This window comes from Trachinotus anak, unplaced genomic scaffold (genome assembly GCF_046630095.1).
Source record: "Trachinotus anak isolate AG129_WGS33_773 ecotype Australia unplaced genomic scaffold, CSIRO_AGI_Tana_v1 ptg000032l, whole genome shotgun sequence".
Lineage (NCBI taxonomy): Eukaryota > Metazoa > Chordata > Actinopteri > Carangiformes > Carangidae > Trachinotus > Trachinotus anak.
Window position 1 is genome coordinate 3,623,726 of NW_027273883.1, and position 27,657 is coordinate 3,651,382.

Consider the following 27,657-nt stretch of genomic DNA (forward strand, 5'->3'; position numbering starts at 1 on the left):
TTGTAGACAAAAGATGTGCTTACAAGTTGTACATCTTCATGTAATAAGCATGTGTGTAACAGTACAGCTGCAACAAGGGGTTGATTTAACAATTAGTCGATTGACAGAATTAATTAGCAATCAAATAATTGTTTTAGTAATTTTTTTAAGCAAAAATGCCAAACGTTTGCTGGTTCCAGCTTCTTAAACAGGAACTGATGCTTTTCTTTGTCATACATAATAAGACACAGAATGATTTACCTTTTTTTCCTTGGATTTTATACACAAACAATAAAGAAAATAATAGATCAATCAATAGTGATAATAATTATAAGTTAGCAACTGATTAGGACTATACACTGTGTTCAGCTACAACTCTGCCAATCTTAAGAAACGGGTGTTTATCAAGTGGTACCAATGTAAAACTGTATCCAATCTGCTTTAAAACACTTGAAATTATTACAGTGACAGTTCTTACATTTATAAAAGGCTTAATTTATTACACAGGTCTAGTAGAACAAAGTAGCAAATTACAAATTATACACAGCAAAGAACAAATAAGTATTTACACATTTTAAGAGTAGTTTGTGGTCATTTCTTTTTTTTGCAGATAAGGAATAAACATTATATTGCATATAGTTGCAAAAAACATTTTTTCTAAAAAGGCACCAGTATCTCTTTCAAACCCAGTTTTTCCTTTTTTGACACAGAAATATTGTAACAAATGGTTCATCCCAGACTCGTCTTTGCTCTCTGTTTCACGTTAACAAACATCCTTCAATACACTGTATTAAAAAAAAAAAAGTCACCACAATAAAAGTTTTCCTGATAAATACAGCCTGCATGATCTTGTCCACTGAGGAGTAAACCAACAAGGCTTACAGGACAAGAAGCCTTCGAAGTAACAGTGATCTGGTCTGGAGAATTTCTGCATTTGTAGCTGATAATTTGGTCAAAATAAATACAGAACTGCAATTCACAGAGGCAACATCAGCAATGATACTGAACAGGTGGGAATGAGTGAAATGACAAAAACACAACAGCAGCTCAGAAGTGAAGGTGTTTCCAAACTAGCTTGGGTCGATAGGAACGGACCACATCAGAAGCCTGAAACGGTGCAATTCCAAGAATCAACAGGGTCAAACCGAGGAACGCTGTAAGATGATGAGTGTAGAGAAAACAAAAATCGATCAACACTCGGCAAGAGTGGAGATAAAACAAGAGTCAGAAAGAGTGGAAACCACATGGAAGGCATGTTTGTCTGCGATATAAAAAGGACGACAACACTTTTCTACTGTGCACACGAACCTTGAAAACATCTTTAACAATGCCCTAATACAAAAGTGTGTGTGTGTGTGTGTGTGTGTGTGTGTGTTTGTGCTCTTTGTGATTCTACACATTCACTCTGTGTCCGACATTTCCACTTCAGCGTCCAACATGCACCTGTACCGCACCTCAATCCCATAATATCACATACAGTCCCCTCTGATTTAACTCTCCACCAAATCATATAAAACAGGTCTGTGTGAGTGTGTGAGTGTGTGTTTTAAGACACGTGTTCCCGGTGGGTTTGTGTGTAAGAAGAACTACTGGTGTTACTGGTAGAATTAGGTGTAAATCTGTGCCACTAAATGCTTTAAAACATGTTTTATACGTATGAGGCGTCCAAGCAGTTTGTCACGTAACATGAGCATGAATGAAATCTGTACCTACTGTGTGTCAGTGCCACAACAGACGGTTAGTAATGTGTGACTCCCAGTTTCCTATTAATACCCATTAAACACTATGACAATATTATTAATGCATTATCTTATATATGCATCTTATCAAGTCACTTTTGTACATTAATAAGTTATTTAAGTCTTCAGTAAAAAATAGTTAAGAGATAATTTGACTGCATTTGTGATTTGTTTGATCTTTTTTAGTGGTATCAAATATTCTATTTTTATTATTATTGAGATTATCAGTAATTTTCTCATTTAAATAGTTTGTCTATAAAATCTAAAAATGTTCAATCAACAGGCAAAAATCCAAAGATGTTCAATTTACAATGATGTTTAACAAATAAAAAAAACAGAAATTATGTACAGAAATGAGTCTTAAACCAGAGAATATTTTGACATTTTTGCCTAAAAAACAATTTAAAAGATTAATTATAATACTTGTGATCAACTAATTGATAAATTGACTAATCTTTCAGGTCTGATAGACATTTATTTTAGAAAAACCCTGGAAAAATGCTGGGAATCTTTAGAAATTAATAGGTCAAAAAAAACTTGGTAAGACGAACTTTGTTTCAGTGTGAATCATCAATTTATCAAGAATTATAGTTACCTCATCTATAGTAATCAGGCTGCCACTCCACAAAAGAAAAAAAAAAAAAAAAAACACTCAATCTTCATTCCTATATCTGCGCCTAAAATAAGCAATAAATATCATAAAATGCCATAAATAGAAGACAATTATTATTTCAGTGGTAAATGTAAACAACAGTCTCCATGGGACAGGATAACACAGTATATGAGGAGTTTGACTTGTTTCTTATACTATGTATGCACCAAAGTACTGCAACACCACAACACTCCCACATTAATATAACTAAATATACTTTTTTTATGAAGAAAAAAAAAAAAATCACTATTTCTCTTAATTCTCGAGTGTTGGCGACTGGACTAAAAATATGCAAATTCTTTTAAACTCAAGTTGAAGCCAATGATTTTTCCTTTTTATGTAATTACTCTCGGTCGATGTTCAGAATGGATCTTTTTATATGTGATGGAAGAGAAAATGGTGCCATTTGTTCGGAACATAAAAATTGTTGAAGACCTTCAGGGGGCATGAGGCCACTATAGTGCTGCCATGGAAACACAGTTATAAAAATGGTACCTGTCTTTTAATCACCACCGCACTGTAACTTTTCTCTTCTCCCCCTGTTGAGGGCAGATTGTGGGGTTTGTAATTAGGTAGGCAATCAGAAAAAGAACCACACTGGCCTGCAAATCAATTCCAGTCAGCACAGAGTGGAATCAATAGGTGGATATATAAGACCTGGCAATCCAATCTGCATTATATTATGTAGAGATGAATACGAGTTGTCTATGCAGCTTTACATCCAGAACAACCACTTTTTTCAACTAATCCTTAACGAAGTAAAGGAGAGTAGTGGCCTAGTACATGTCATGAACTCAATAAAATCCCTGCTACCTGTGACTTTTACTGTTTCCAGTTTGAGATTTAAACTCGCCCTTGTAGTGATCTACTGTAAACACTGTCATTGAAGTGTAGGTCTACAATAAAGGCACTTGCGTGTTGTGTTATTACAGCGTGCGTCCTTCAACCCAGAGCCTTTCTGACTGCGTGTTTTCAGCCTCTCACATACAAACTGGATGTAGCATCAGAGAAAAGGCTTCAGTGAAAGTGACTGGGTCCTCAGCTTCTGAGCAAACACATCAGCAAATACTTCAGTTGTGTAACGTTGTTAGAAAAATGCTTTAGCGCTTAACGTGATGTATCAAAAACTTCATCAATGATAAAACTATTGGTGTTAAACAAGCACTACTGCGAACTGTTAATAGTCATCTCAAACACACACTCTGCTGAGACGGACAAACAGCCCAGACCTTTCCTTTGGAAAGTGAACCAGCCGTTTTGTGGCTGTAGATGAAAAAAAATTAAAAATAAAAAATAAAAAAAATACACCCTCACTGCTCCTTGCACTCGCACGCCGATGTGTGCGGCGGGTTGGAGCTGCGGCAGGGCTTCCACAGCAGTGGCGCGCTGAAAATACCAATGATGCCCAGGTTGAGGACGAGGCTGACGACCAGCGCCCCGATGGTCCCCAGGAAGGAAGGCATCGCTCCTTGGGCCACGAGCCACGCCCTCCGTGACGTCATGTCAGCTATCACGCCCTCCATCTGGAAGTGGGTTCCCACCACGGCGCTGACGTGGAAGAGCTGGTGGCTGTGGCCTGAGTGAAGGAAGACGAGACAAGATCCAGTGTGTGAAATAAAAATAAAATATGCACACACAATTAGCCAAATGGACAAAACACCAAAACTCAGTTTCAAAGCAGAAAAGAAAGAAACTTATCTGCCGATATTTTGATACTCAATTAACTTTTTAAAGTCATTGTTGATCAAAAATACCAAGAATTCTCTGGTTCCAGCTTCTCAGACGGGAAGATTTGCTGCTTTCTCTGTTTTGTATCATTGTAAACTCAATAGTTTGTCTGACAAATTTAAAAACGTCACCTTGTAATAAGCATTTACTCTATTTTCTGACATTTTACAGCTTAATGATTCTCCACAAACTCAAATAAGGTTGGATTCATTGAAAACCAGTTTAACCAATATCTACTTTTCATCTGAGCTTGAGCTGCAACAGGCAGTCAGTTAATCAACAGGTTGATCAACAGAAAAATAACGAGCATTTATTGTGATGACTGACTTATCATTTTTGTAACTGGCAGACATTCAGCAATTAAAACATTTTTTTTTTCCCCAAGTGGCAGTTTAAAGTAACTAAATAAATGATAATATCCAACATACATACATAATAAACACATGTCAAGTTCATTTCAATTTCTAAATTTAAATTCCACCACATGTCAATTATTATTAACATTTATCATTAAATAAACATTAAATGAACAAGTTTTGTTAAACTAAAAACAATCAGTTATTTCTGCAGTGAAACGTCCTGCCTGCCTGTGCAGAGAGCACCGCTTGAATCCAGCTGTGGGTTGCCAGGTTGTAGTAACAGATGGGCTGAAATTGTATGTATATGAATGAACTGAGTGTCTAGCTTGTGTTTCACACAAAATCTGGCAACTTAAATAACAAACACACAAGGTGTATGGACCCGTGTATGAGGATTATTTATAATAAAGGTTGAGAGAGAGATATATATATAATATTAAATATATATTAAATAAACGGGAGACTGTTAAATGATAAATGTTAAATGAAGCAACTGCAGGAACAAAGAGTCACAACACAAAAAGAATTAAAATATCACAAGATTAATCCATAGTATTTTTAACATTCTTATAAAAACGATTGATTCACAATTCATTTATCTAAGTTAATTGTTTATGTAAATCTATTGATCTAATTGAGCGTTTTGAGGAAAATATTGAGGCTCACAAACACAGAAAGACACTGGTTCTTCTGTAAAAGACCAGAGCAACAAATCAGTGAATAATCTGTGTGTGAGGCAGATCTGTTACGTAAAAAATTTAATCAAGAGGTAGAAACATGTTTCAAAACTTTAAGTGAAATCGAGATGGCTGTTTCATAAACAGAGACTCTGATAATTAACTTTTTTTTGTTGTTAAACTGAACTTGTGTCGACTACTGTTGCTGAGCTGTTTTAAACAGTGCAGCTTGTCCTCTGCATTTCAAAGCGTGTGAACCTCAGCCAGACATTTGTAGACAATGAAACTTGTGTGAAACCTCACCACAATAAATAAAACAACATAACAACCAAAGAAACGGGTTTACAGAAGTTTACACGCTATCAAAACAAAAGCTAGTTTGACACATGGCCACTGTTTTGCGTCAATTGTCCGGTGGTCAGCGGGGAAAACATTCAGGAGCAGGCAAAGACAAAAGGCGGTTAGGGCCCCATGTGGAGAGTAAAAGCTCGCTGATTATACAACTCCCATTAGATCAATTCTAAAACAACATGGTGTTCAGTATGTGATGTTTTCCCTTTATATGCATGTCCTTTCTAAAACCTTTGATTCATAAAGGTTACACTTGATCCCATCTGGGAGCTGCTCAGTGAAAAGGTGGTCATGCACAACTGCACTGCAGCTGCTGGGGAAAAAATCTTTCTTACATGTATTTCAATTCTTTTCTTTTCTCACAGTGAGAGGAGCGGGTGATGCATTCACAGCCCTTTTGAATATATTTCTTCTTGCTGGCATCAAGATTTGAAGCATTAGTCAGTGAACGCTGTTCGAAGCCAAACAAGCCGTTCACAGCCTACAGCAACATCCACAAAGGACATACCGAAGTAGTCGAATCGCCCTGGGGCCAGCCTCTCCGGGAGGTGGGCGGTAAACAGGAAACAGGTGAGGAAGGCGAAGAGGAGGTGGTAACAGTGACTGGACAAGGCGTCGCTCGGGCTGCAGCTTCCCCCGCAGCACAGAAGGATCTACACAAGAACAGAGAGATTTTAAAATGAAATATATTCAGATATTAAACAGATTTGTCTTCGAGTCATTTGACGGGAACAGAGAAGTTAAAATACTGATCGAAAACACACCACAAATTTAAGATGGATATAACAGGTTATAAGACTGTTGCAGCATTTCTGACCTACTTAAGAACAAAAACTCCCAAGTGACTTGTACATTGCACCAACTAACCATCACAGTGATTAATGGGAATTAACTGATGGCAGCAATACCTCTGTATTAGATTAGGCAAGTTAATCAGTTCCTGGGTTCATGAGCCAAAATCCTGCTCGAAGTATTTAAACCTGGCACTAATCAGCTCTGTGCTTTTATGTAAAAATATTAAAAACATTCAAGCCAAAAAATGCTGTGGATTTTTCAAAATACAGTAGTTCACAGTGGAAATTAAGGTTTCAAATTCAGTCAGAGAAGAATGCAGGTGTGCATAAATCCACACTGTGGATCACAGCAGCCCTGCACGTCCAGTACGAACACTCACCCTGTAAAACAGAGGGACAGTGTCAAATATAAACGGGACGATAAACGCTCCTGTCCTTATAGCTTTACTTCTCTGTGGGAACTGCAACTCCAGGAACCTGTGGGGACAAAGGACAGTACAGAGATGCAAACTTAGGCTTGAGGGAATTTATGCATATTAATATCAGCATGCAGTTGGTATTATGTAATCACTGTTTCTATGCAAGCTCAAGAACCTTTGACCTGTCACTGAATGTCTGCAGTGGGTCACCGTGTCTTTAAGAGCTGCTGAGCCTAAGAGAATTTAATTTGTCTGGGTTTCAGTGGAGGCTTGAACTGTCACATGACGCTGTGAATGCTGTGTCAGAGACTTTTCCATCCTGGCAACAGCAGAAGACTGAGGGAAGCACTAAAACCTTGGCATGAAAAAGGTCACGTTACATAATGTGTGTTCTGGTGCAGGTTTTCTGCAAGAACCTCTCTGGATTTGGCTGCATTCATCCTCAACTCTGACCACTCCACCCTGCCAGCGACCCTGTCATACCCACATAGCCTGATGCTGCCAGCCCCATGCTTCACTGTAGGGATGGTACTAGCTTTAGCCAGGTGATGAGCAGTGTGCAGAGTGCAAAGAGAGACTCTTTTTTCTCATGCTCTGAGAGTCCTTAAAACACCATAGCGGTGAACTAAACAGGCTGTCAAACATAGCCACTCTAACTCTTTTAGAGTTGTTGGGTTCTTGGTCACCTCCCTGACTTCATCCATTTCACAATTACCGAGGACTCTTTGCTTCTGGGAGCACTCAAAGCTTTAGAAACGGTTTTATTTATATGGCCCTGATCTATGCTTTGCTACAATTTTATTTCTGAGGTGTACAGAGAGGTTCTCGGACATCATGGCTCGGTTTTTGACATACAGTGTGAATTGTGAAGCCTTATATACACAGGTGTGTGCCTTTTTATAGACTATGTCCAATGCATTCAATTTGCCAAAGGTGGACTCCAGTCAAGTTCTCAACACATCTCAAGGGTAATTAAAGCAAACAGGATGCACTTGAACACCATTTGGAGCCACAGCAAAAGGTCTGAATACTTTCAGAAGCCACTGCATATTTACCTTAACTCCTAAAAGTGAGATTTCGTTTGTATTTTCTATGCAAGCCTGGGGGAGGCACCTCCTTACCTGGAATAACAGGACAGGCTGGTACAGAACAGTGTGTTTCCAATGGCAATGGGGACAAAATGTTGATGGAGGAAACTGTTCACCCAACAGTCTGGCATGACGTAGTGGCCGTAGCTAATGGCACAACCTGAAAAAATACACAGAAGATAAAAAAGTGTTAAGGGATTAGAAATAAGGGGTTAATTTAACTCCTCTTGCCAAGAGCTTTTTCTTTTGTAATACAGTATACACACACACACACACACACACACACACACACACACACACACACACACACACACACACACACACACTTGTTTAATTTCAATTCAGGTGCGTGGGTGAAAGTGTGTTTGTGTATACGGAAACACATCTGTGTACAGATCATATATTTTTATTCAAATTATTTTATGTAAAAAAAAAATATATATACAGTTTAAAAATGAATACTCGTTCACAAAAGAAAGAGGGTGATGTATTCAGATCTAAATTGTTTTTCAAGAAAGAGGAAAAAAACAAGCAAAGTCATGTTACATGTGGGGGAATTAACAGGAAAGAGCATCTAAAATACAATTAAAAACTTTGAGTATTTAACATCTCAACTTGTAGATTTTTATCCTAGTGGCAACGAGATAACCCACTTGAAAACTGATACAGTCTGCTACCGTGTCTTTTCTGGTACAACCACTGGGAGTCGCCAAAGTAGGAACATTTCAAATTCTGCACATTATTTCTGAAGTCTTAAAAATAATTTAACATAAGTTATATCCACATTTGTAGAATTTGTTTTTAATTACAAGCCATGTTCTGCCTCCTTCAAAGCTTTTCAGTTTACTGGAACAATCAAAAGAAGCACGGTGTAGATGTTATCTTCTTCTGCATGTTTCAAAGACTCTCCTCATCAAAGCTCAGCCTCTGACTGCAAAGTTTGTAAAAACTTTTTGTCCTGCAGTGAGGAAACACTCCCACGGCTCTTATCCCTGAGACCGACTTTTGAACATGTTAAACTGGAAAAATCTTGGCACTGAGAAGGTTTGTGGTAGATTAAGAGTCAGACTGTCAGGGGCCACACCTTTTTGAAGAGGCCCTCAGTTCAGTTTTGGTTAATGTTTGGCTGCTGCTCTGCAGGTGGGATTGTAAACACTCCCATAATGACAAATACATCATATTCTACGCACGCACACACGCACACACACACACACACACACACACACACACACACCTGTGCCACTGTGAACATACACAATGATCCTCTCAGTCATACATATATGGTTGGATTGGAAGGTCAAGTGCTGACAAAATACATCTGCCCTGCAGGGACTGAACATACCTGCCTGAAAGGAGACAGGCAGACAGTGACTCCAGATGCTGCAGGAAAACAAGTCTTTCAAACGACCACATGTGCAACAAGCTCTGGGTTCTTCTAAGACAGATGTGTTTTGTTTTTTTTCCTTCCTGTGAACGCTGGTGCACAGTGACAGGGAAATATTATTCACAGGAGAAATGGTTGTGAGCCCAAACAAACACTGTCAGAGCCACGGATAAGCCATGAAACAAATCATTTCTCGGGAGGGAGGCGGAGAGGGGAGATATTATTACACGTGGTTTAAGATGATATGGAAATCAGACATGTCCTGATCACATCCAGCTGACACTCACAGCGGTGAGAAAACAGGCAAACAGACACAATAATGCTTTGACTGCTCTGCTGTGTCATTTGCCAGGCAAACAACTTATTACAGGAGGCGAAAATGTCAGATACTAAGCAAGCTTTAATTTCAACCTGCTGGTTCTCAAATAGTAATTATATTAATGCTATTTAGATATTTTCTGGTTTCAGGGAGGAGCATCAATCTGCTTCTACATGTCACATTAGATCTGCTTTTCTTTCTGATCACGTTTTCCATTCTTTGGATGGGTGACAGCACAAACACACTGTGATTTAAACATTGTGAAATCCACCGTTTCACTGGAGCTTTTCGCTCGGCGTAAATGAGGGAAAAAAGTCAAACGAAAAGAAACATTGCTGAGGCGTTGGAGCATATGCGTTCAGCCTCGGGTGCAGAGAAGTTAATCTGACTCAGTTTCAACAAATCACCCACAAACAGTCAGATCCCAGTTTCAAAATAAAACTGATCGTTATACTGAAAATGGAGTCGACTGCTCTGCATGTAGCCTTAGCTTCATTTGATGAACGTGTTTTTTTTTCTCTTTTAAAAAAAAAAGTGCAACATAACTGTGATGTTTTTATGTCTCAAAAAACAGAACTGCTGCCTCTCAGTTGTAGTTCCTCAGCGTGTGAATTCCTGACACGGTGACCTTTGACCGCCAAACTCTAATCAGTTCATCTTGAAGTCCAAGTCAACGTTTGTACTAAATTTCAGATATTGCGTTCAGGAGAATGGGACAGATGTAGGTCTAAAAACTGAAAAAAAAACAAAAAAAAAAAAAACCATTTACATGATTTCCTCTAATTTCATGTCCACATGTTGTGAAAGTTTATTGCAGTTCTTGCTGCAACTACAGGCTGAGCACAGTTTACAGTACAAAGGGTTTTGTGATGTTGTGAACTCAGGAATCTCCTTTAAGAGAAACTGAACATTAACATGGGAGAAAAATGCAAATGAGCTGCTTTTTATGCACCAAATTCCATCAAAATACATAAATAAGAAAGAGCAAAGCAGCTTTTTAAATTCTGAATTTCACCCAGACTTTTCTACTATTAACCTATTGTATCCATTTTCTTTTCCTGTTGAAAATAAATTCAAATATGCACCAAGTAGCATGAAGCACTTGTCGTCGTGCTTTCTTGCTCAAGGTCAACTCAACACCAGTCGTTTAAAGAGCTCTGACAATCACTCACTCACTTCTCTTGTGGCCCTGGAGCTCTGCAGAAAAACCAAAAACCCCGTCTGAAGTCTTACCCAGGCTGTAGAGGCTGAGGGCTCCGTAGTCAAAGAAGTAGCAGATGTGGCGGGACTCTGGAGACATGGTGCTGAAGGTGTGTGCGCAGCTGGAGGTGAAGGGGTAAATGCAGATGAGCAGCATGTACACCAGCAGGGGCCAGGTGTAGCTGTCGGTCAGGAAGTTCATGGTGGAGCAGAGGACGCAGAAACGCCAAAGGAAATACCTGGGACACAAAAACAGCTTTGTCTCATTCCTTTATAATAATCGACTCGGCCCAGAGCTGCTTCTGCTGCTGTCCCACACTCTTCACTGCTGTTGTACTTGGACTTTTCTCACATCCTGGACTCGTCTTGTGTGTATTTTGATTCAGGCTCATCTAATTTTGGAGGATCCTGCCTCAACTTTTTCCCACCTATCTAAAAATCTTCAAATTATTTTCCTCCACCTCTATGAAGTTTAAGTTTAAGGGATTACATCTCAGATACTAAACACAGATCCTCATACTTCGACTGATCCTCAGAAACCTCCCTTGGTTTTATCAGCTGGAAAGACAACACCTGTGTGCATTTTACTGCTGGGTTTGGTCTTGACCTCAAGATTTTCTCTGGTCTCAGTTATTATTAGGAAAAGGACTATGAACAGTGGTCGAATGTGTCCTATGTACTGTATTTGTGTGTGTGCGTGTATTTTATGCTCGTAATTATTATTTTAATTTTAAGAAATATTAGAACCAAAGTGCACATAGTAATAAATGATGGGCAATGGTAACATATTATAAAATGCACTGAAAATGAAAATGTTCAGTATGAAATAGTTTGTGAATATAAGACCCATTAAATAAACATGCAACAGTGACAAATGGATACCTTTAGTCTGTTTAACCTAGGTTTAGAAAAAAACTTTACTGATGTTTTTGCACACACCATGTTGGCAAGAAGTGGGTCCAGATGTTGACGGTCTCATTGTTCATCTGGAAGCTGCTGAGGACACAGTCCAGCGCTGAGCTCCGAGGGTGACGGTAGCCAGAGATGATGCTATCCTCCCTGAACACCTGAGGACCAACCAGGCAGCCCAGGTGAACAATGACGGGCCAATATTTCAATATTTGCAAGTTTAAAAACATAAAATCAGATAACACACCAGATCTTAATTTTCTAACATAAATACATTACATTAACAAACATTTCTAGTAGTTATCCCTTGAATGTCCAATATTATATAAAAAGGTAGATGTCCATGTGTTTGTGATTATAAAGCAGGTCTAGGTTCTATATTAATACTAGAAATGCACACAGCCTGTATTCAGAAACAGAGCCTTAAAACCAGCCGTCAGGACTTCTGGAACATTGTGATGTCACAACAAAGCAGTAGGCTCAGAGCCTCTCTTCTGATTTTTTGGTTTTCTGTAATCCCTTGTCACAGACAGCACAGAGTTAGTCTGTGGGCTTTTAAACTATTTACTGTTTCATTTGAATAACAAGTTAGCAAACATCACAGGAAGGAAAACTATGCAACATTTCACAAGTGAAAATCTGAATGTAGTTCTTTCTCTGTCTTGACGCTCAGGAAGATCTTGAGATGGACTGAGACCCACTGCTTCAGGTCTTTTCAGTCTATACTGATCATCACACACTGACAGAGTGGAAAACAGGTTTCCTTGGGTCACAGCTTCTCAGACTCTAAGGAGCTGTGCAAAGAAGGAAGACATGAGGACAAATAACAGAGTAAATATTTTCCCGAGCAGGAGGGATCTGACATCAACTTTCAACATTTTAAAAATTAAAGTGCTTTAGTGAATTAATCTTCTTTAACAAACACTGTCAGGTCAAATTCCACTGGTATGTCCTGCAAAATAAACATGTTCCTACTTTATCACTGACTTTCGATAAGCTTTTATATTTGCTGTTTTAAACACTTGTTGGTGTCTCCAGGGAAATATCTAGCTCTGGTACACAGGAACTGGTTGGTTTTACATTTCTGACAGCAGCAACAACTGCTTGTTTGGAGTAGGAAAACACAAAGCTGGAACACTAACAGGACCGACGAAAAACTAATCTGCAGAAACAGAAACTCAAATATTTAAACTCTACCAACAGAAACTCAAGGAGACGTACTTAAAGCGCTTGACACTGAACGCGTTCACTGGAAATGTGATGTCAAGCTCCTGCAACAATAACCACTTATTACCTAAGATTACGTCACTACAGCAGAGTGGACGCCTGTCAACACTGATGCTTGAACCGCAGGACTCTGCTGCGGAAGTCTGTCAGCTACCACATGATGTTTCCTGCTGAGGTGTGAACGTCAAAATCATAAGGGTTGTGATCCAGATGGTTGTGGGTCAGACAACAGGAACAAGACGTTGTTTAGAGCAGCTGATTTTATGGATCTGCATCAAAGTTGTAAGTGGAATCATTATTATCAGTCGATTTTGAGGCAATATCAAATTGTAAACCATCAGATATTTTGCCACAGAATTCAATCCATGGAAGTTTTTCCTTAACTGTTTTGAGTTGTATTAAGCTATAGTGGAAGATTTTGCAAATCGATGTACAGGAAAGCTTCATGTCAAACCTAGATTTTTATATGACTTTCTGCATCACTGTCAGCTGGTTTAGAGACTCCTGCCTGTATGTTTTATCCAAACACTTTCTACACAAAACATCTGTTCACAAAACAGAAGATTTTATCCATATCAGTGACACCTGAGCCACCAGTTTATATAGGCAGATTTCAAACACGTGACCAAACAACTCCTAAAGGTAAAACCTCAGCACAAAGCAGGAGCAACTGTCTGGTTCAGATGACTTGCTACAGCTTATTTATATGCGAAAAAGAAAAAAAAAAAATAGAACTACACAAAAATGTTACCCTGGTTATATTGTCTTTTAGAGCATTTCTATTGTTTTGTAATTATGTTTGGCTCCTGTTAATTTGTGTTACAGGGAAGTTACTCTGCTGTGCATGTTGAGATGTTATCAGCATGAAGTCAGACTTTCCTGCTCGTTTCATGACAGACAAACCTGGCATTACATAAGAGGGCTTTCTTCGGAATTCAAGTATTTTGAAACATTCATTACACACAATGACATGTAAAAAAATAAAAAATAAAAGATAAAACTGGTCCCATTTTCAGTGTAATCATGACTCAGGAAATGATTCCAAAACTATGAACCTGTAAAATAAAGCATTACCAAATAAAATACAGAGAAAAAGACAGGAATTGAATTGAGCTGTGTGCTTCTCTAGAACCCAGCTGTTGTAGAATGAATGATGATGATGCATGCAGGTGTACAAGCTGGCGGCAGTCATTCAGTGTCTCTGTAGGCTTTAATTAAGAATAATTACTCAACATATGTAAGTATTTCAGCCAGTAAACATCACACCCAGATTAAACTTCAATAGGAGGCTACTTATTGACTTACTAGGGACTGAGTTGACAATGAAATTACCAGATGATGACAACAAACCTTCACTGCATTCACCTTCACCTTTTAGTTAATTGATGGAGCCCACAGCCCCACCCTGTGTGACCTTTTTTAAACTATCTGTGTAGAAAGTACACAAGCTGTCCCATACAGATGCTGCTGAGGTGCTGACAGGTTTAGCAAACTGAGAATCACCTCACGTTTGGTATTTCTAAACCTTATAGAGAGGCTCTTATTCCCTCCTTACCTTGGGGACCTGGTGGATGTCAAAGAGCTGGGGAAGCTTGATGCTGAGCATGTCTGTGGGCAGTCTGATGGCACCCCTCCCTCTCTGACAAACCTCCCTGAGCCTGGCACGTCCCCCACGACAGAGGACCAACCAGACAGGGTAGTCAAACACTGGGATCCGGGCCCCTTCTCCTGGACTGTTGGGCTCCCATCGCAAGCAGCGCCCCCAGCCCTGGCTCCACCCACCTCCAACACCACTTGCGGCCCCGATCCCCCGCCACACCGGAAACACTGCAAGGACACACAACAAACACTCACAATCAGACAAGAGCAGAGCAGCAGAATCTTGATTTCACTGCCAATTCAAGATTCTCGTGCTCAGCATGAACAGACACCCGTCAACATTAGAGATCTACTTTTTTATAGGACTCTGTGGACTATGGCCTTAATTTTTTTTTCATTTGCCTATAAAATACTTGTTTATAAAACAGTGGAAAATGCCCATCATTGTGCACAAAGTGACATATTCAAAAGTCTTGTTTTGTTCAACAAACCAGTGACAGTTTTGCTTAAAGTGAACTGGTTATCAAAATTTGGACTTGCCATTGTGTATTTTTTTTTTTTTTACCAGGTCCTATCTATGTTGTTTTTATTCTTCCTATTTCATGTCTGTGGCTTTGGTTTTTATTGTAAAGCATTTTGTGAAGTTCTGCTTATGAAAGGTCAAACAAAATACGCTCACTTATTACTCTTACTAAATCCTATAATCTCCACATCATTTTATATGTATGGAATAAAATTTAATGTTTTTTAATGTAGAGTGTCACCAGCTCAACAGAAAGGATGCTTCCACCAAGATAAACTTTCTGACACACTCCCAGCAGCGTGACAGATAAAACTTCAGTCATTAAGAACAAACTAATGAGTCATACATGCTTTGAAAGAAAAACTGGTTCACTGCTAACAGGTTTTTTTTTCTGTGGGAGGTTCAAGTGATGAGACAGCAAATGAAATAAATACTTTGACTATTTTACTGTGCATGTTTTCAGTGTTATGATAAAAAAAAAAACCCAATGACATTAAGTCATGAGTAGTTGTGCTAACACAGGGTGCGTTCACAGGTTATTTAAAAGCAAGGAGAAACCCTTTTGTAGCGCTCTAATCCTTTCTATCCTCATTACAATTGACTGGAAACCATCTGGCTTGTTTTGGTCTTCAGTCTGACAAAGGCCACTGACACAGTCGCAACCTATGGGATTTCTGGACGCTGTGTTCCAGGTTCATCTTTTGCATGATGATCACAGTGCAAATGTTATAACAGCATTAAAAAGATTTTATGACAGAGTCCTGGAGTGTGATGTCTTTGTTGACTGGAGCTGACACTGAGAACAATCTCCTATTGTGGCTGCTCTTGAGATATACCCAGACATCCATCTGAAGAATGCCTGGCATTGTCACACTGCAGTGGCCTGTGACAGAAAAGCAAACATGATAATATCAACATGTTTGCGTGAGCCAATATTACGTGACACATTCCTCCTGGTGTCAGCATAAGGGAAATGTCATCAGACAACTGTTTGTTTCACCATGTTTTTTTTTTTAACTTCACATACAAACTGTACCATTGACGATTTCACTCCTCACATCTGCAGCTGAGCAAGTAGCAAGTGCCCGTGTATTTGGTAGAGCTTAATGACTTCAATATGAACACATGTACTCACAGTTTTTAACGACTACACTAAAATGAGACATAAAGCTAAATTATTGAAACTGACAAAAGTCTAAGCACATTTTCACCTTTGTGCCAAATTTGCAATTTAGCACGACACTTGTTGCAATACATTGCACACAGGTCTCTACGCAAGACGCAGGAATCTGACATAATGTAAGCACCATAAAAAGACCACAGCAGCCAGAGGAAGAGGTCGAGGACAAGGACAAAGAAAAGAACAGCTCTCTGATCAGATCTGGGCAATGTCAGCTGACCATGTTATCAACCATGTTTCACATCAGCAGAGGCTGAGGAGAGGCTCCAGCCCAACCTGAGCTGGTTTACTGTTGCCTCTGCTGTCTAGACATTTTGGCAATGTAACCAAAATACCATCCACTCTGCATGGTTCAGAATACCACCGATCATATTGTGTCCATCAGCTGTTGTGCGACAGCTATTTATTTCATGAATGGCTGCCACAATTCTGATAGAATGTGCCATGTTGATTGATTGATTTGATTGGTGGTGGGGAAAATTAAAGGTTTTGTATCAACACTATTTATAACATATTCTGTAAAATTCCCTATGAGATCAAGTGCCAGAGTGTAACTGTTACATCAGCATGATAATCAGCCAGTTTTAGCTCACAGATACTGGTGACAGCGTACATGTCGGCCTATATGTAACAGGAAAATGAGGCAGATAAATACCAAAGATACTGAATGAAGGAACCGTTTGTTCATGTAATATGACAGAATCCAAGCTGCGTGCACTTTAATACTGACCTACACATCTTCATATTTTACATACTGATCTCTTTATGTTACCTGATTCATTCTCTTTTATATTGTTGAAATGCAAAAACAATGTATTTGGAAGAATGTGATGGAAATGAAACTTTGTAAATAGTGTCACACAACATGTCTTGCTCAGAACATATTGTGATTATCATCCTTTAACAACCAAGTTTGATGAATCCTTCATGGTATGAGTTTATGTTAAAAATAAATATCGGCCAATATGCTGATCCATCCAGTAAGGTCCTGGCTCTGCTGTGCACATGAATTAATAAATTAAAGTTATTTTATGTTCTCATCAGACCCTACATGTCCTTCTGTGTTAAAGTGTCCTGTGAGATTAGGCTCCACACACACACACACACACACACACACACACACACACACACACACACACACACACACACACACAAACTGTTCTGCCGCTCTGCCGTCATGTCGTTAATCTACCCTGACTGTCAACATAAACTGTGGGGACATTTTTAATTTGCTGAAATTGTGTCTTTGTAACAGAAATGAGGCCAAGTAAACAAACACTTGTCTGGGCATTACTGGTAGAGTAATCTCAGATTTTAAAATTCAATCTGACTTCTACCTTCTTCAAAATGTTCTAATAGAAAGCCAAAGCTATCATTAGACCATAACCCCGACGGCTTTATTGACCTGCCTGTGTCTCATCAGAGACTGGGCATCCCTCCCCCTGTCATTACAGCTCATACCTAGAGGGGCTCCTCTGTGGCCGTGTGGGAACAACAACAGGCGACCTCCGCTCACTGCAGCCCAGCTGCAGGCCCGGGCCTGTTAACTGTGACAGAGTGAGCTTTGTGGAGACTAAAGCCTTGAGAGTACAGGGGCCAAGGGATGACTGTTACACACTGCACTGGATGGAAATGAGGCGTTTCACACTCTCACACACACACACACACACACACACACACACACACACACACACACACACACACACTCTCTAACCTACAATGGGGAACATGCACAAGCTGTCTGTGCACTAACTTGCATGCACACTGGTACAAATCGCACTTTCATCATGGCTGTAAAACACAGCAGCACACAAACAACAACAACAACAACAGAACAACACACACAAGACCACAGCCGCAGCTTGTGTTGATGACAATAGCTACTGAAAGCCACCGGGTTCACTGCAGTGTGAAAAAAAAAAAGCTCATTTGAATTCAGATCATTAGCATCATGTGGTGCCAGTGATTTGAATAGACAGTTTGAGGTTTGGATGCGTTTCCTGCAAGCTGTGTGACTGATTTGAATTTTACTTCTATGCATGCAAAACCTCCTTCTTGTGATACAATACACACGTTATATAGATCCAGACAGAGAGAGGGAGATCATATCTGGTTGGCTGTGGCTGTGAAAGATTAAAGGGGGGGGGGCTTTATGAAGCTGGACACAACCTTCGAGAAGCCAAATAAGTCAAGCATGTAGTTGTTATGGAGGATTTTTGACAGTTGTCTCAATGTTAAATGGACATGACACAGACTCTGCTCAGCAATGACATCAGGAGACATTTATGCACTGTAGATCCACAGAGCTGGAGATCCAGGAAGTGTGTCAGTCCAACTACATCAGTAAAGATTGTGTCATTAAGTTGTACATTTGAATGCAACACCAATTCTCACACACACACACACACACACACACACACACACACACACACACACACACACACACACACACACACACACACAGTGGAGTGATGAAAGTCAGAGTCAGAAGCTCAGGGTCTGAGTCAAAGCATCAGCACAACATGCTGATCCTCCACTAAACAAGACGACACCGAAGAAAGACAACACTGTTGACAACTGTGGACCAGACAACACAACTAAATTAGTGGGAGACACACTTCATTTCACTTCACTTCACTTGCAAGACTCAACTCTCCAAGATCACAAGAGAGGAACACACAAAACCAACATCCTGGACTTTTCAAAATAAAGTAGCCAAGGATCCACATGTAGCATCCATACAACCACGCATAGGCCAAAAACACACTCTTCTTCACCCCGCCCTTCTTTCTGAGGTCATCCTGCTCACTTGATGGAATAAATGAGTCACTTCTTCTCTCGAGACCAGGAGGAAGTATTCACATGCTATAAAACACATGGATTTGTGCTGAGTTAAGCCTGACACGCACTGAAGCTGTCCCATACAGGCAGAAAATGTGCCTTCCCTTTGTAGAACCTGGCTCAGACGAGGGCTTCTGGTGTGAGTGGTTTATTAAATCTTGTGTTGCATCCACCCTCAAATAATAACATCCACCATTAGAAGCTGAGGGTTTCTTGGAGATTTTGAGAAAAATGACGTGGCTCCTCCTGTCCTGTTTTGAGGGTAGTGTCATATTTGCAGAACTGATTACAGAGCTGTTTGCTTCAGGTGTTTGCCTCACTGTAACGGCTTCGCAGAAGCGGTCCGACCACGTGCGTCTTCGTTAAACATGACTTGCTGATTCTAGGCTTGGGATGAGAAACAGAAACTGAAAACTTCCATTCCCCTAACCATATATATTTTTGTCTTACATAATAACTAAGTCACAGTTCAGTACAGTAAGAGGGAATATGATGCAGCCAGAGAGTACTGACATTAATTGATGTTACTTTTTAAGATCTGAGTGCCTGCTTCAACATCCACATCAAATGAGCTTTAGCTGCTTTTGTACAAATTCCCTGAGTTTTAGAGGCCACAATTTAACATTAACATCACTTTGTGCTATATTCCTTGTTTGAAAGGTGCTAGACAAATACATTTTATTTATTTATTTTTATGCTTTTATGCTGATGTATGATGTGCATACATCAGCAGTCTCCACTAATTTCCTAAGGTTTTTCCTATAATGTGTGACTTTTAATCTAGTATTTCACTGCAAAGGACGTGCAAGCAAATATTCAATATGTATATATATATATATATGTATGTATATATATATGCAAGCAAATATTCAATATGTGTTTATATATATATATATATATATATATATATATATATATATATATATATATATATATACACACACACACATATTGAATATTTGCTTGCACGTCCTTTGCAGTGAAATACTAGATTAAAAGTCACACATTATAGGAAAAACCTTAGGAAATTAGTGGAGACTGCTGATGTATGCACACAGGGCATGGGGAGGGGACCACCACCTCCATCGAAACACAAAGTGAGAGAACGCCTTCTGGAAGAATGGTGTTTTAACCCTCTAGAAGAGTTACACATACTTAGGGAATCTATATTAAGGTACACCGAAGCTGTTATGGAGGCAAAGATACTTGATGTTAGGTTTTTCTTTACTTTGTCACCAATCTATATCTCCCCTGGTGATGCTCTGCCAGGCCTATACTGCAGAAAAACTTCACTTTTTGCCTTCAGTCTGGTCTGCAGCAGGCAATACACCAACTTTTGCTGAACTGAGGTCATGTGACTAATTGGCTAACCAGGAAACAAACAGTGGCTTGCCCTAAACCCTCCTTGGTTTGCCTTTCTGTATGTTAAAGTTCAGCCCTATATGTCCTAATCTGTTCAACCGACATGAATTTGAACACTGACAACCTCTCTTAAAAGGAAAGTATGAAAGCGACCAATCGTCATTTTTACAGTTTTAAACAAACAAGATAGGACGTGTTAATTAATGAGCCCGGCTAGCTGGGGAGCATGGGGAGGAATTCAAGTCTAATATGATGCAATATATTTTATCTGATTGCTCACGTGATCAGCAGCGACCACAAAGATCACCTCCAGACTGCTGCCGTTACCTGCAGGTCCTGTCTCAATTCTGGTTTAACTCAAGCAGCTCTTCCTTCCTCCTTCCGTCTTTCTCCTGGTCTCTGAAATTCTTTACCCTCGCTTGTGATTTCGTCATGTGACCCTTCTCAATGGACGTCTTTATGGGCCTGAGGCTGACAATAAGACGGCTATGCGCGGAGCATGTTGCCCACACAGATGGACACACGGTCCCTGTGCTGCATCGACGTCAGCCTCGCTTCATTCTTCTGCTTAAGCTATAGAGCATTCCACTGTCCTGCTGCAACACGTTCACCCCAGGAGAGCAAACAACATAAACAACTCAACCGGCTGGTTCACTGTCAGTTGATCCAACCAAGAAAAATCATCTACTCAGCACTTATTCATAATTACAAGATTAATTATGTGGCATGTTGTGACTATTCATAATAATTAATCATGCACCAACGTTCATCTATTAATCTGTGAGTGTTTTTCCCACAGACTATTGACATGTGCTGCCAGTTAATTGAATTGAATTATTTCAATGTGACAGCATACAACAGTTAACAGTTAAAAAATAATAATAAAGCCCAAAAATGGAATTCTGAATTTTCACACAGAGCAGAAGGGTTGGATTTTTCCTTTGACTGCATTCAAGCTGAAACGCTCAAACAATCACCAAACATTTCGATTAGATAAACTCTTTTAAGTCATTCCATCGAGGAAAAATGCCAAACATTCTCTAACTGCAGCCTCTCAAATGGTAGGAATTTAGGAATGTGACTGATAATTTCTATCACTGATAATCATTTTCTCAATTAATCGACTGAGAAAAAAAAAAGTCAGAAAATGGAGGAAAATTCCTGCTTTGTCCAAAACTCTCTTACTGATAACAAAAAAAAAAAACTTTAAAAAAAAATCATATTTGAGATGCTGTAATCTGTGGATTACTGGTATTCACCCTGAAAGATTTGTTTAATAATTAATTGGTTATTCAAATTGCTGCCTATTGACTCTTCTATCTTTTCGCCTTTTTGTTTTTACATAAATGTAAACTGAATATCTCTAAGTTTTGGACTTCTTTTCAGGCCAAATAGGCAACAACAAGTCAAGTAAAGTTCCATTTCATTTATGCAGCCCAATGTCACAAATCATTAATTTGCCTCAAGGGGTTGAAAGACTGTCACCTGAGCCATCTTTCACCGATTTTAGATATTTTACAGACTAAAGATGAATCATCTTAAGAAAAATGATCCTTTCATTTGCATCCTCCATGTCCCCTCATAGAGCACAAATAAAGCACTTGACACTTTGTGGGCCAACTGTGCACATAGGACCAAACTCCAAACCTTGTCATGAGATTTGTTTTAAAACTTCCCTCTTTCTGCTTTAAGTCTGAGGTCACACTGGAATGTTTTTCTAAAGGTGTTCCTCCTCGGTCACCCCCTTTCCTGGTAAGTGTCTACATTTCACATGAAAAGAACTGCTCAGGGTTATGCAACACAGCTGCTATGTGTTCTTACAGATCACAATGAATAACTGCACAAACAATAAGCTTCGATCTACAAGACGAATATCAAATAGAAACTAGTTTTAACTTATTGCTGATCGAGAATGAAGTCATCAAAAGTCAGTAACTGAAGAAGCTTGTTGTGTTATGTTGTGGAGTCACTCTGAACCCCTCCCCCCTATTCCCCAGCATGTTTGTTATCATCACCCCCCCCCCCCCCCCCCCCACACACACACACACACACACACACACACACACACACACACACACAACTCCATTCCTCTGGTACAGTACCTGCAACTGAATATCAACATAGTTTATCCTTGTTCATACACAAGAGCTTCCTGTTTTCCCTCTCTTACTCCTGCCACACTCAATATTACACTTCCTGTAACCTCCTACAGTTCGAGAAATCAACAGAATATGACGGATTTGGCCAGAAATTGAAATCAGGCTGCAACTGAAGACATTATCATCTGTAGGTTATTTCCTCAATGAATAAAATAATCTATAAAATATGAAAAAATTGTGAAAAAAGTCTGAGGTTGACATGTTGAAGTGTCTTGTTTGGTCCCATCAACACTACACAACCCCAAAATATTCAGTTTAAGATATAAAAAGTTTACAACATAGCAAATCGAAAAGCGGTGTCTAAGAAATCTGGGGGAACTTTAGATTAACAATACAGCACAGTTTGGATTCATTTGTTGTTGATTGACTAATCAAACCACTGCAGCTGTAAACTGAGATCAAATAATCATTTTAGTCACTTTTTAAATCAATAAATGTTACATATCCGCTGGTTCCAGCTTCTCAGAGGTGAGAATCTGATGCATTTCTTTGTCGTGCTTGATCTCATCCTGGATAATTAAAGATCCTACACTGGGGAGCTGGGACCTGTGAAAGCTATAGGACAAAACAATTAATGGATAAAATAACTGGCAGCTGAATTAATATTGGAAATCATCATAATTAAATCACTACTGTGTACTTGCAACTGTCCTGCAACTATGTAAAGGGGGGAAACATGAAAATATGTCAAACAAAATGAAAACACATTCCCTGAGTGAGCAGCAGGCTGGGACAGGCTTTTACATCCACGGTGTAGCTGCTTACAATATGGGAAAAAACCAAACTTCTCCAAACTGGAAAAAAAAACAGTCTTGGTGTATTTTCCCTGGACACAGCTCCAGAGCAACCACCAGGAAAACACGGCAGTCACATGCAGCTCATTCTCACAATGACTTGGGTTTTCAGCCCCATGTGTGTTTCCCGTCTCCACTCCCTCACTAGAGCAGTGAGGAGAAGGGAAGACAGCCTCCACTCAGCAGCCAAAGCTGCAGGACTTCTGCCTCTTCACAGCCACGGCGTCTTTTTCACGCAGATGATGAGACTTACCGCCACCCCGGGGCATGCGGAGGTGATCAGGCCCACTCCCGTGTCTCCGTGAAAACGCTGAGGGCTCTGACAGTGGCGCGACAGCCAGCACCGAGTGTCTGCTCCCCCCGCGTCCCTCGGCTTTGAGGCTGTGTGTCAGGTCCGCTGCCCAGCCTCCTGCGCTCTTGTCCCCGCAGGAGCCAATCAGAAGCGCCGCTCGGTGCTCACGTGTTTCACCGGAGGAACAACAACACGGGCCATGTGTGACCCACAGCAGAATATTACCTCATCTTATTTCTCTCTACACCGTTACATCCCCTGCACGAGAAGCCTTTAAACATTTTGAGGCATTTTATCACTGATGGGTTAACAAATGAACCCTGTGGGACAGAGGCCCTTGGCCCCCAAGAGGTCAGGGGGCCTCTGGCAGGGCCTCTGGCTAGAGCCTCTTTTTAAAATGATGTTAACATGTATTGTTTGAAAGTCACAGAGCTCAATTACAAGACACAGAATGACCGCAGCAAGATGATTGAAAGTACATTTAGGACTGTAGTAACTGTGGGTATTTACTGGATGAAAAGTTACCCTAAACTTAAAGATTACTAGAATTAATTGAGAGTACGATCAAATTTCACCAGACTATGCAATAGTTTGTGCGACATTTCAGTGAAAACCACAAATGTCCATCAGGTGGTGGGTGGCACCAAAGTCCTGAGGATTTATCCTCTGGGAACCAGGAATGTCTGTGCAACAATCGGGGCAAATCCATCAAGTAGCTGTTGAGATATTTCACAAGATGAAAACTTGGACCTGCTGGAGGCACTACAGAAAATGTCAGGGAATCATCCAAGTCATTCGCATTCATTTTCTGGGCACTGTGAGTCTAAAATTCAATCCATTAAATAGTTGTTGAGATATTTCACAGAACCTGCGTGGGTAAAACATCTGTAACGACTGCCCTTCCTGTCTCATGACAGTGATGACCTCAGTGGACCAGCGAGTGATGTCAGTCACCCACAACGGTTACATTTAGGGAAGTTACTCCACATCATTCACCAGCACTGACAAAACCTCTTGGATCATAACTAAATGTCCCCAAGGTCACAGGAAGTCCAGTTGCCTTTGACTTACTTCTATCACATGACTTCAACAAATGAAAGCCTTTACATGAACCTGTGGGGAGACTCCTTTGTCCCAACTCTAACCAGAGAGGACATCCTGTTTTTTTCTGCACAGGAAAAACATCCAGTTTTATGTCAACACAACTTTCTATCCCATCATATTTCTGCGAGGGTCTAGTCTGAGTTCGTCCAAACCCAGACCACAGTAACACAAAGGATATTTTATTGAGGGTCCACACATTCGATACAAGCCCTGACCACAGCACCAATTCACCAAACTACTCAGCCTTTGCTTGAGGGTCAGTGACCTCTGCCCCTCCTCCCACTTCTTAATACTTTTCCAGTGTGTTTGCTTGATCATTGTTAGCTATAAATATTAAATTGCAAGATTCAAACTGGACTTCCTCAGACTGAGGCAAGTGCTCGACTTCAGAGTTACTGCCCATGAATCTTTTGGCAAATTAAGTCATTGATTTTAATTGTGCAAAAAAAGCAAATTAAAAAACAACAATCACAGTCATATTCTGTGTCAAAACACATCCAACTTCCCGATCGAGCCCATCCGCATGGCGCATTACTCTGAAGCCTTAAAATAACAGGCTGTGTTCAACGGACAAAAAAACAAAACTTTATTGTCCCTGTGGGAAATTTCCACAGGAGTGATACCGCCTCCTTCTGTGAAACGTCAGTAAAAAAACAAAACAAAACTCTCTCCTACACAGTTTGTGAATAATCCTGCTGCTGCATCAACTGATTACTAAACAAGGATATATTTCACAGGTTATGTCGTCCTGGCTGGTGTTGCAAAGTTTTAGAGATTACTTTTAGAACCAGGAGGAACCTTTGCACCAAGTTTTAGGCACTTGTGCTGCAGACGTCCCTCCTCCTTCCTCGATATCATCATGTTTGTGTTCTTATTGTTCCAAGATCAAGATTTAGATACGAACACTGTGTTTGCTGTTAAGACTCCAAGGATTTGGATCAGAGGTGCAAACACTGTCTCTTAAATAAATAAAAGTAATCTACTGTAAATTTCAAAGTGGACTTTATAGTGATATGCTTCCCATCAATAATTTGATTACTTACTGTGGTTTCCAAAGTGCTACACAAATACAGTTCATTATAATTTCAATAATATTATTTATTTTGAAATCGTCAGTGACGGAGGCAGGAGTCAGATACTTTAGTGAAAGTAGCAGAACCTGTCAGACTGTTTTTTTTAATGCTGTTTGCACATTGATGAGGAGCCACTAAACTGAGTTCTGTTGTTTTTTAACAATGATAATAAAGATCTATTCTATTCTATACACGATATTATTGGATTTGCATTATTGATACAATAGCATGAGGCATTATTTTAATGTCATGGTTGCCCAGTGTGCAGCTGGAGTAACTGTAACTAAATCTATAGCCATGCATCATATCATGTCAGTCAGTTATGTGGTTTGTGGCTAAAATAAATATAATATGTAAGTAACTGTGAATCTGTAAATGTAGTGGAGTTGAAAGCATCATTTTATCTCTGAATTGTAATAAAGTAAAGAAGAATAAACATAGAGAAGAGAGACAATGGAGAAGCCTACTTTGTTACTGTGCAGCTTCATAAAAGATAACAACAGAATAAGTGGAAGAGTAAAGAGTAAAAAATACAGGCTGATGAAAACATCATCATCATCATCATCATCATTTTCACGGGGACCAGGATGCTCCACGCAAACACCACAGACACACGTCACTTCACAAAAAGTCTTATCATGGTGAAGAAAACATGAAGGTAACTACTGCTCCCGAATATTTCGCAATCAAAGACATTCAGTTTTCAACACATGGGAGTGACCCACGGGAGGAAGCAGACAGGGGTGGGTGGGGGGGTGAGGGGGGGGCAGTGCTCGGTCCAGTCACGGTCGGTGGACCTGCGCTGCAACATGATGGAAACCCGCTGCTCACACGCACAAACCTGGTCTGACCTTTCAGCTCATCGCAGTCCGGAGCGTCGACAGGCAAAAACAAATGAGCAGTTTTTTCTTTTTCTTTTTTTTTTTTTCTGGGAACAGAAAACTTATTTGTCCATCCTTATTCTCCCCAGCCTGGCCCGTCCCTGTCGTCCCAGACACCCGCCTCTCCTCCTCTCCCTGCGCACATTCCTGCAGAAAACGAATAAAAACAATACTGGACCCTCCGATGTCGAAATCCCTCCCTCAGGGCTGAGGCTTTTTTCTATTGGATGTGGGAAAGAAAGGAGAGCTTGTCTTTCACGACTGGGAGACGAGGCGCAGAGGACAAGAGCTGCAGCATCATTAACATGACGGCAAACATGGGCGGCGTGAACTCTGACGGAAATGCATGGAGCGCATGGATGTGGAGAGACTTTCTGCAAGAAAGTGACCAACAAGACGCACATGCGCAAATCCAAACAGGCCAAAAAGGCACAAATAAAGAGAAGCAACTTACACATGAACTCCAGGCAGGCGAGGCATTTCCCCACTGCGAGCACAGACCCCTGCATGGACATTTCTCACACAGATCACAGACACTTTTAACTACGTTATCAGTCCAACTAATTTGTTTTGTGCAAGTTTAAACCTGTCATCCTGTCCCAGCAGCCTTTATCCGTCCACTGCGAGATCCCTGCAGCCCCACAGCTTCATGGGCTCCCAGAAAGAGGATTGTGTTGGGTCAGTGAGGTTTCCCAACCCCCTTACCCAGCAAAAAAAAAAGAAAAAACCGGGCCAGCACCAGTGCCAACCATCTCCTGTTAGGGAGGCACTGACCCTGCTGACAGGGGATTGGTTATTCTGGTGGCTGGCTGCATGGGCATGGGGCCTGGGACAGAGAGGAACAGAAGAGATGAAGGGGGAAAAAAGGAGAGGAGAGAATGGCACATGGAGACCTAGATTTAGAGAAGAGGCAGAGACAGGTGTCTGAAAAGACTTGGGGAGTTGAGAGGGTTGAGGCCACTCAGGTTCACTGTAAGGACACTGTAAGCTTGATTAATGACTTATGCAAGTTCAGAGTCCAGTC

The 27,657-nt window shown here is 40.3% G+C and overlaps 1 protein-coding gene across 3 annotated transcripts; it reads right to left on the reverse strand.

The window, feature by feature from the left end:
- Positions 1–450: 450 nt before the first annotated feature.
- On the reverse strand, positions 451–27,328 carry paqr6 (progestin and adipoQ receptor family member VI). Of its 3 annotated transcripts, none has more exons than XM_071470935.1 (8): positions 27,088–27,328; positions 14,381–14,652; positions 11,629–11,756; positions 10,723–10,928; positions 7,820–7,946; positions 6,660–6,756; positions 5,994–6,138; positions 451–3,946 (listed from the first exon to the last, which is right to left on the reverse strand). In XM_071470935.1, the coding sequence occupies exons 1-8, from the start codon at positions 27,146–27,148 to the stop codon at positions 3,681–3,683; spliced, it is 1,302 nt and encodes a 433-aa protein (XP_071327036.1). In that variant the 5' UTR covers positions 27,149–27,328; the 3' UTR covers positions 451–3,680. The 3 variants fall into 3 exon arrangements, with proteins under 3 accessions (XP_071327036.1, XP_071327038.1, XP_071327037.1); XM_071470937.1 differs by lacking the exon at positions 27,088–27,328 and adding an exon at positions 26,604–26,966; XM_071470936.1 differs by lacking the exon at positions 27,088–27,328 and adding an exon at positions 23,537–23,688.
- Positions 27,329–27,657: the final 329 nt, after the last annotated feature.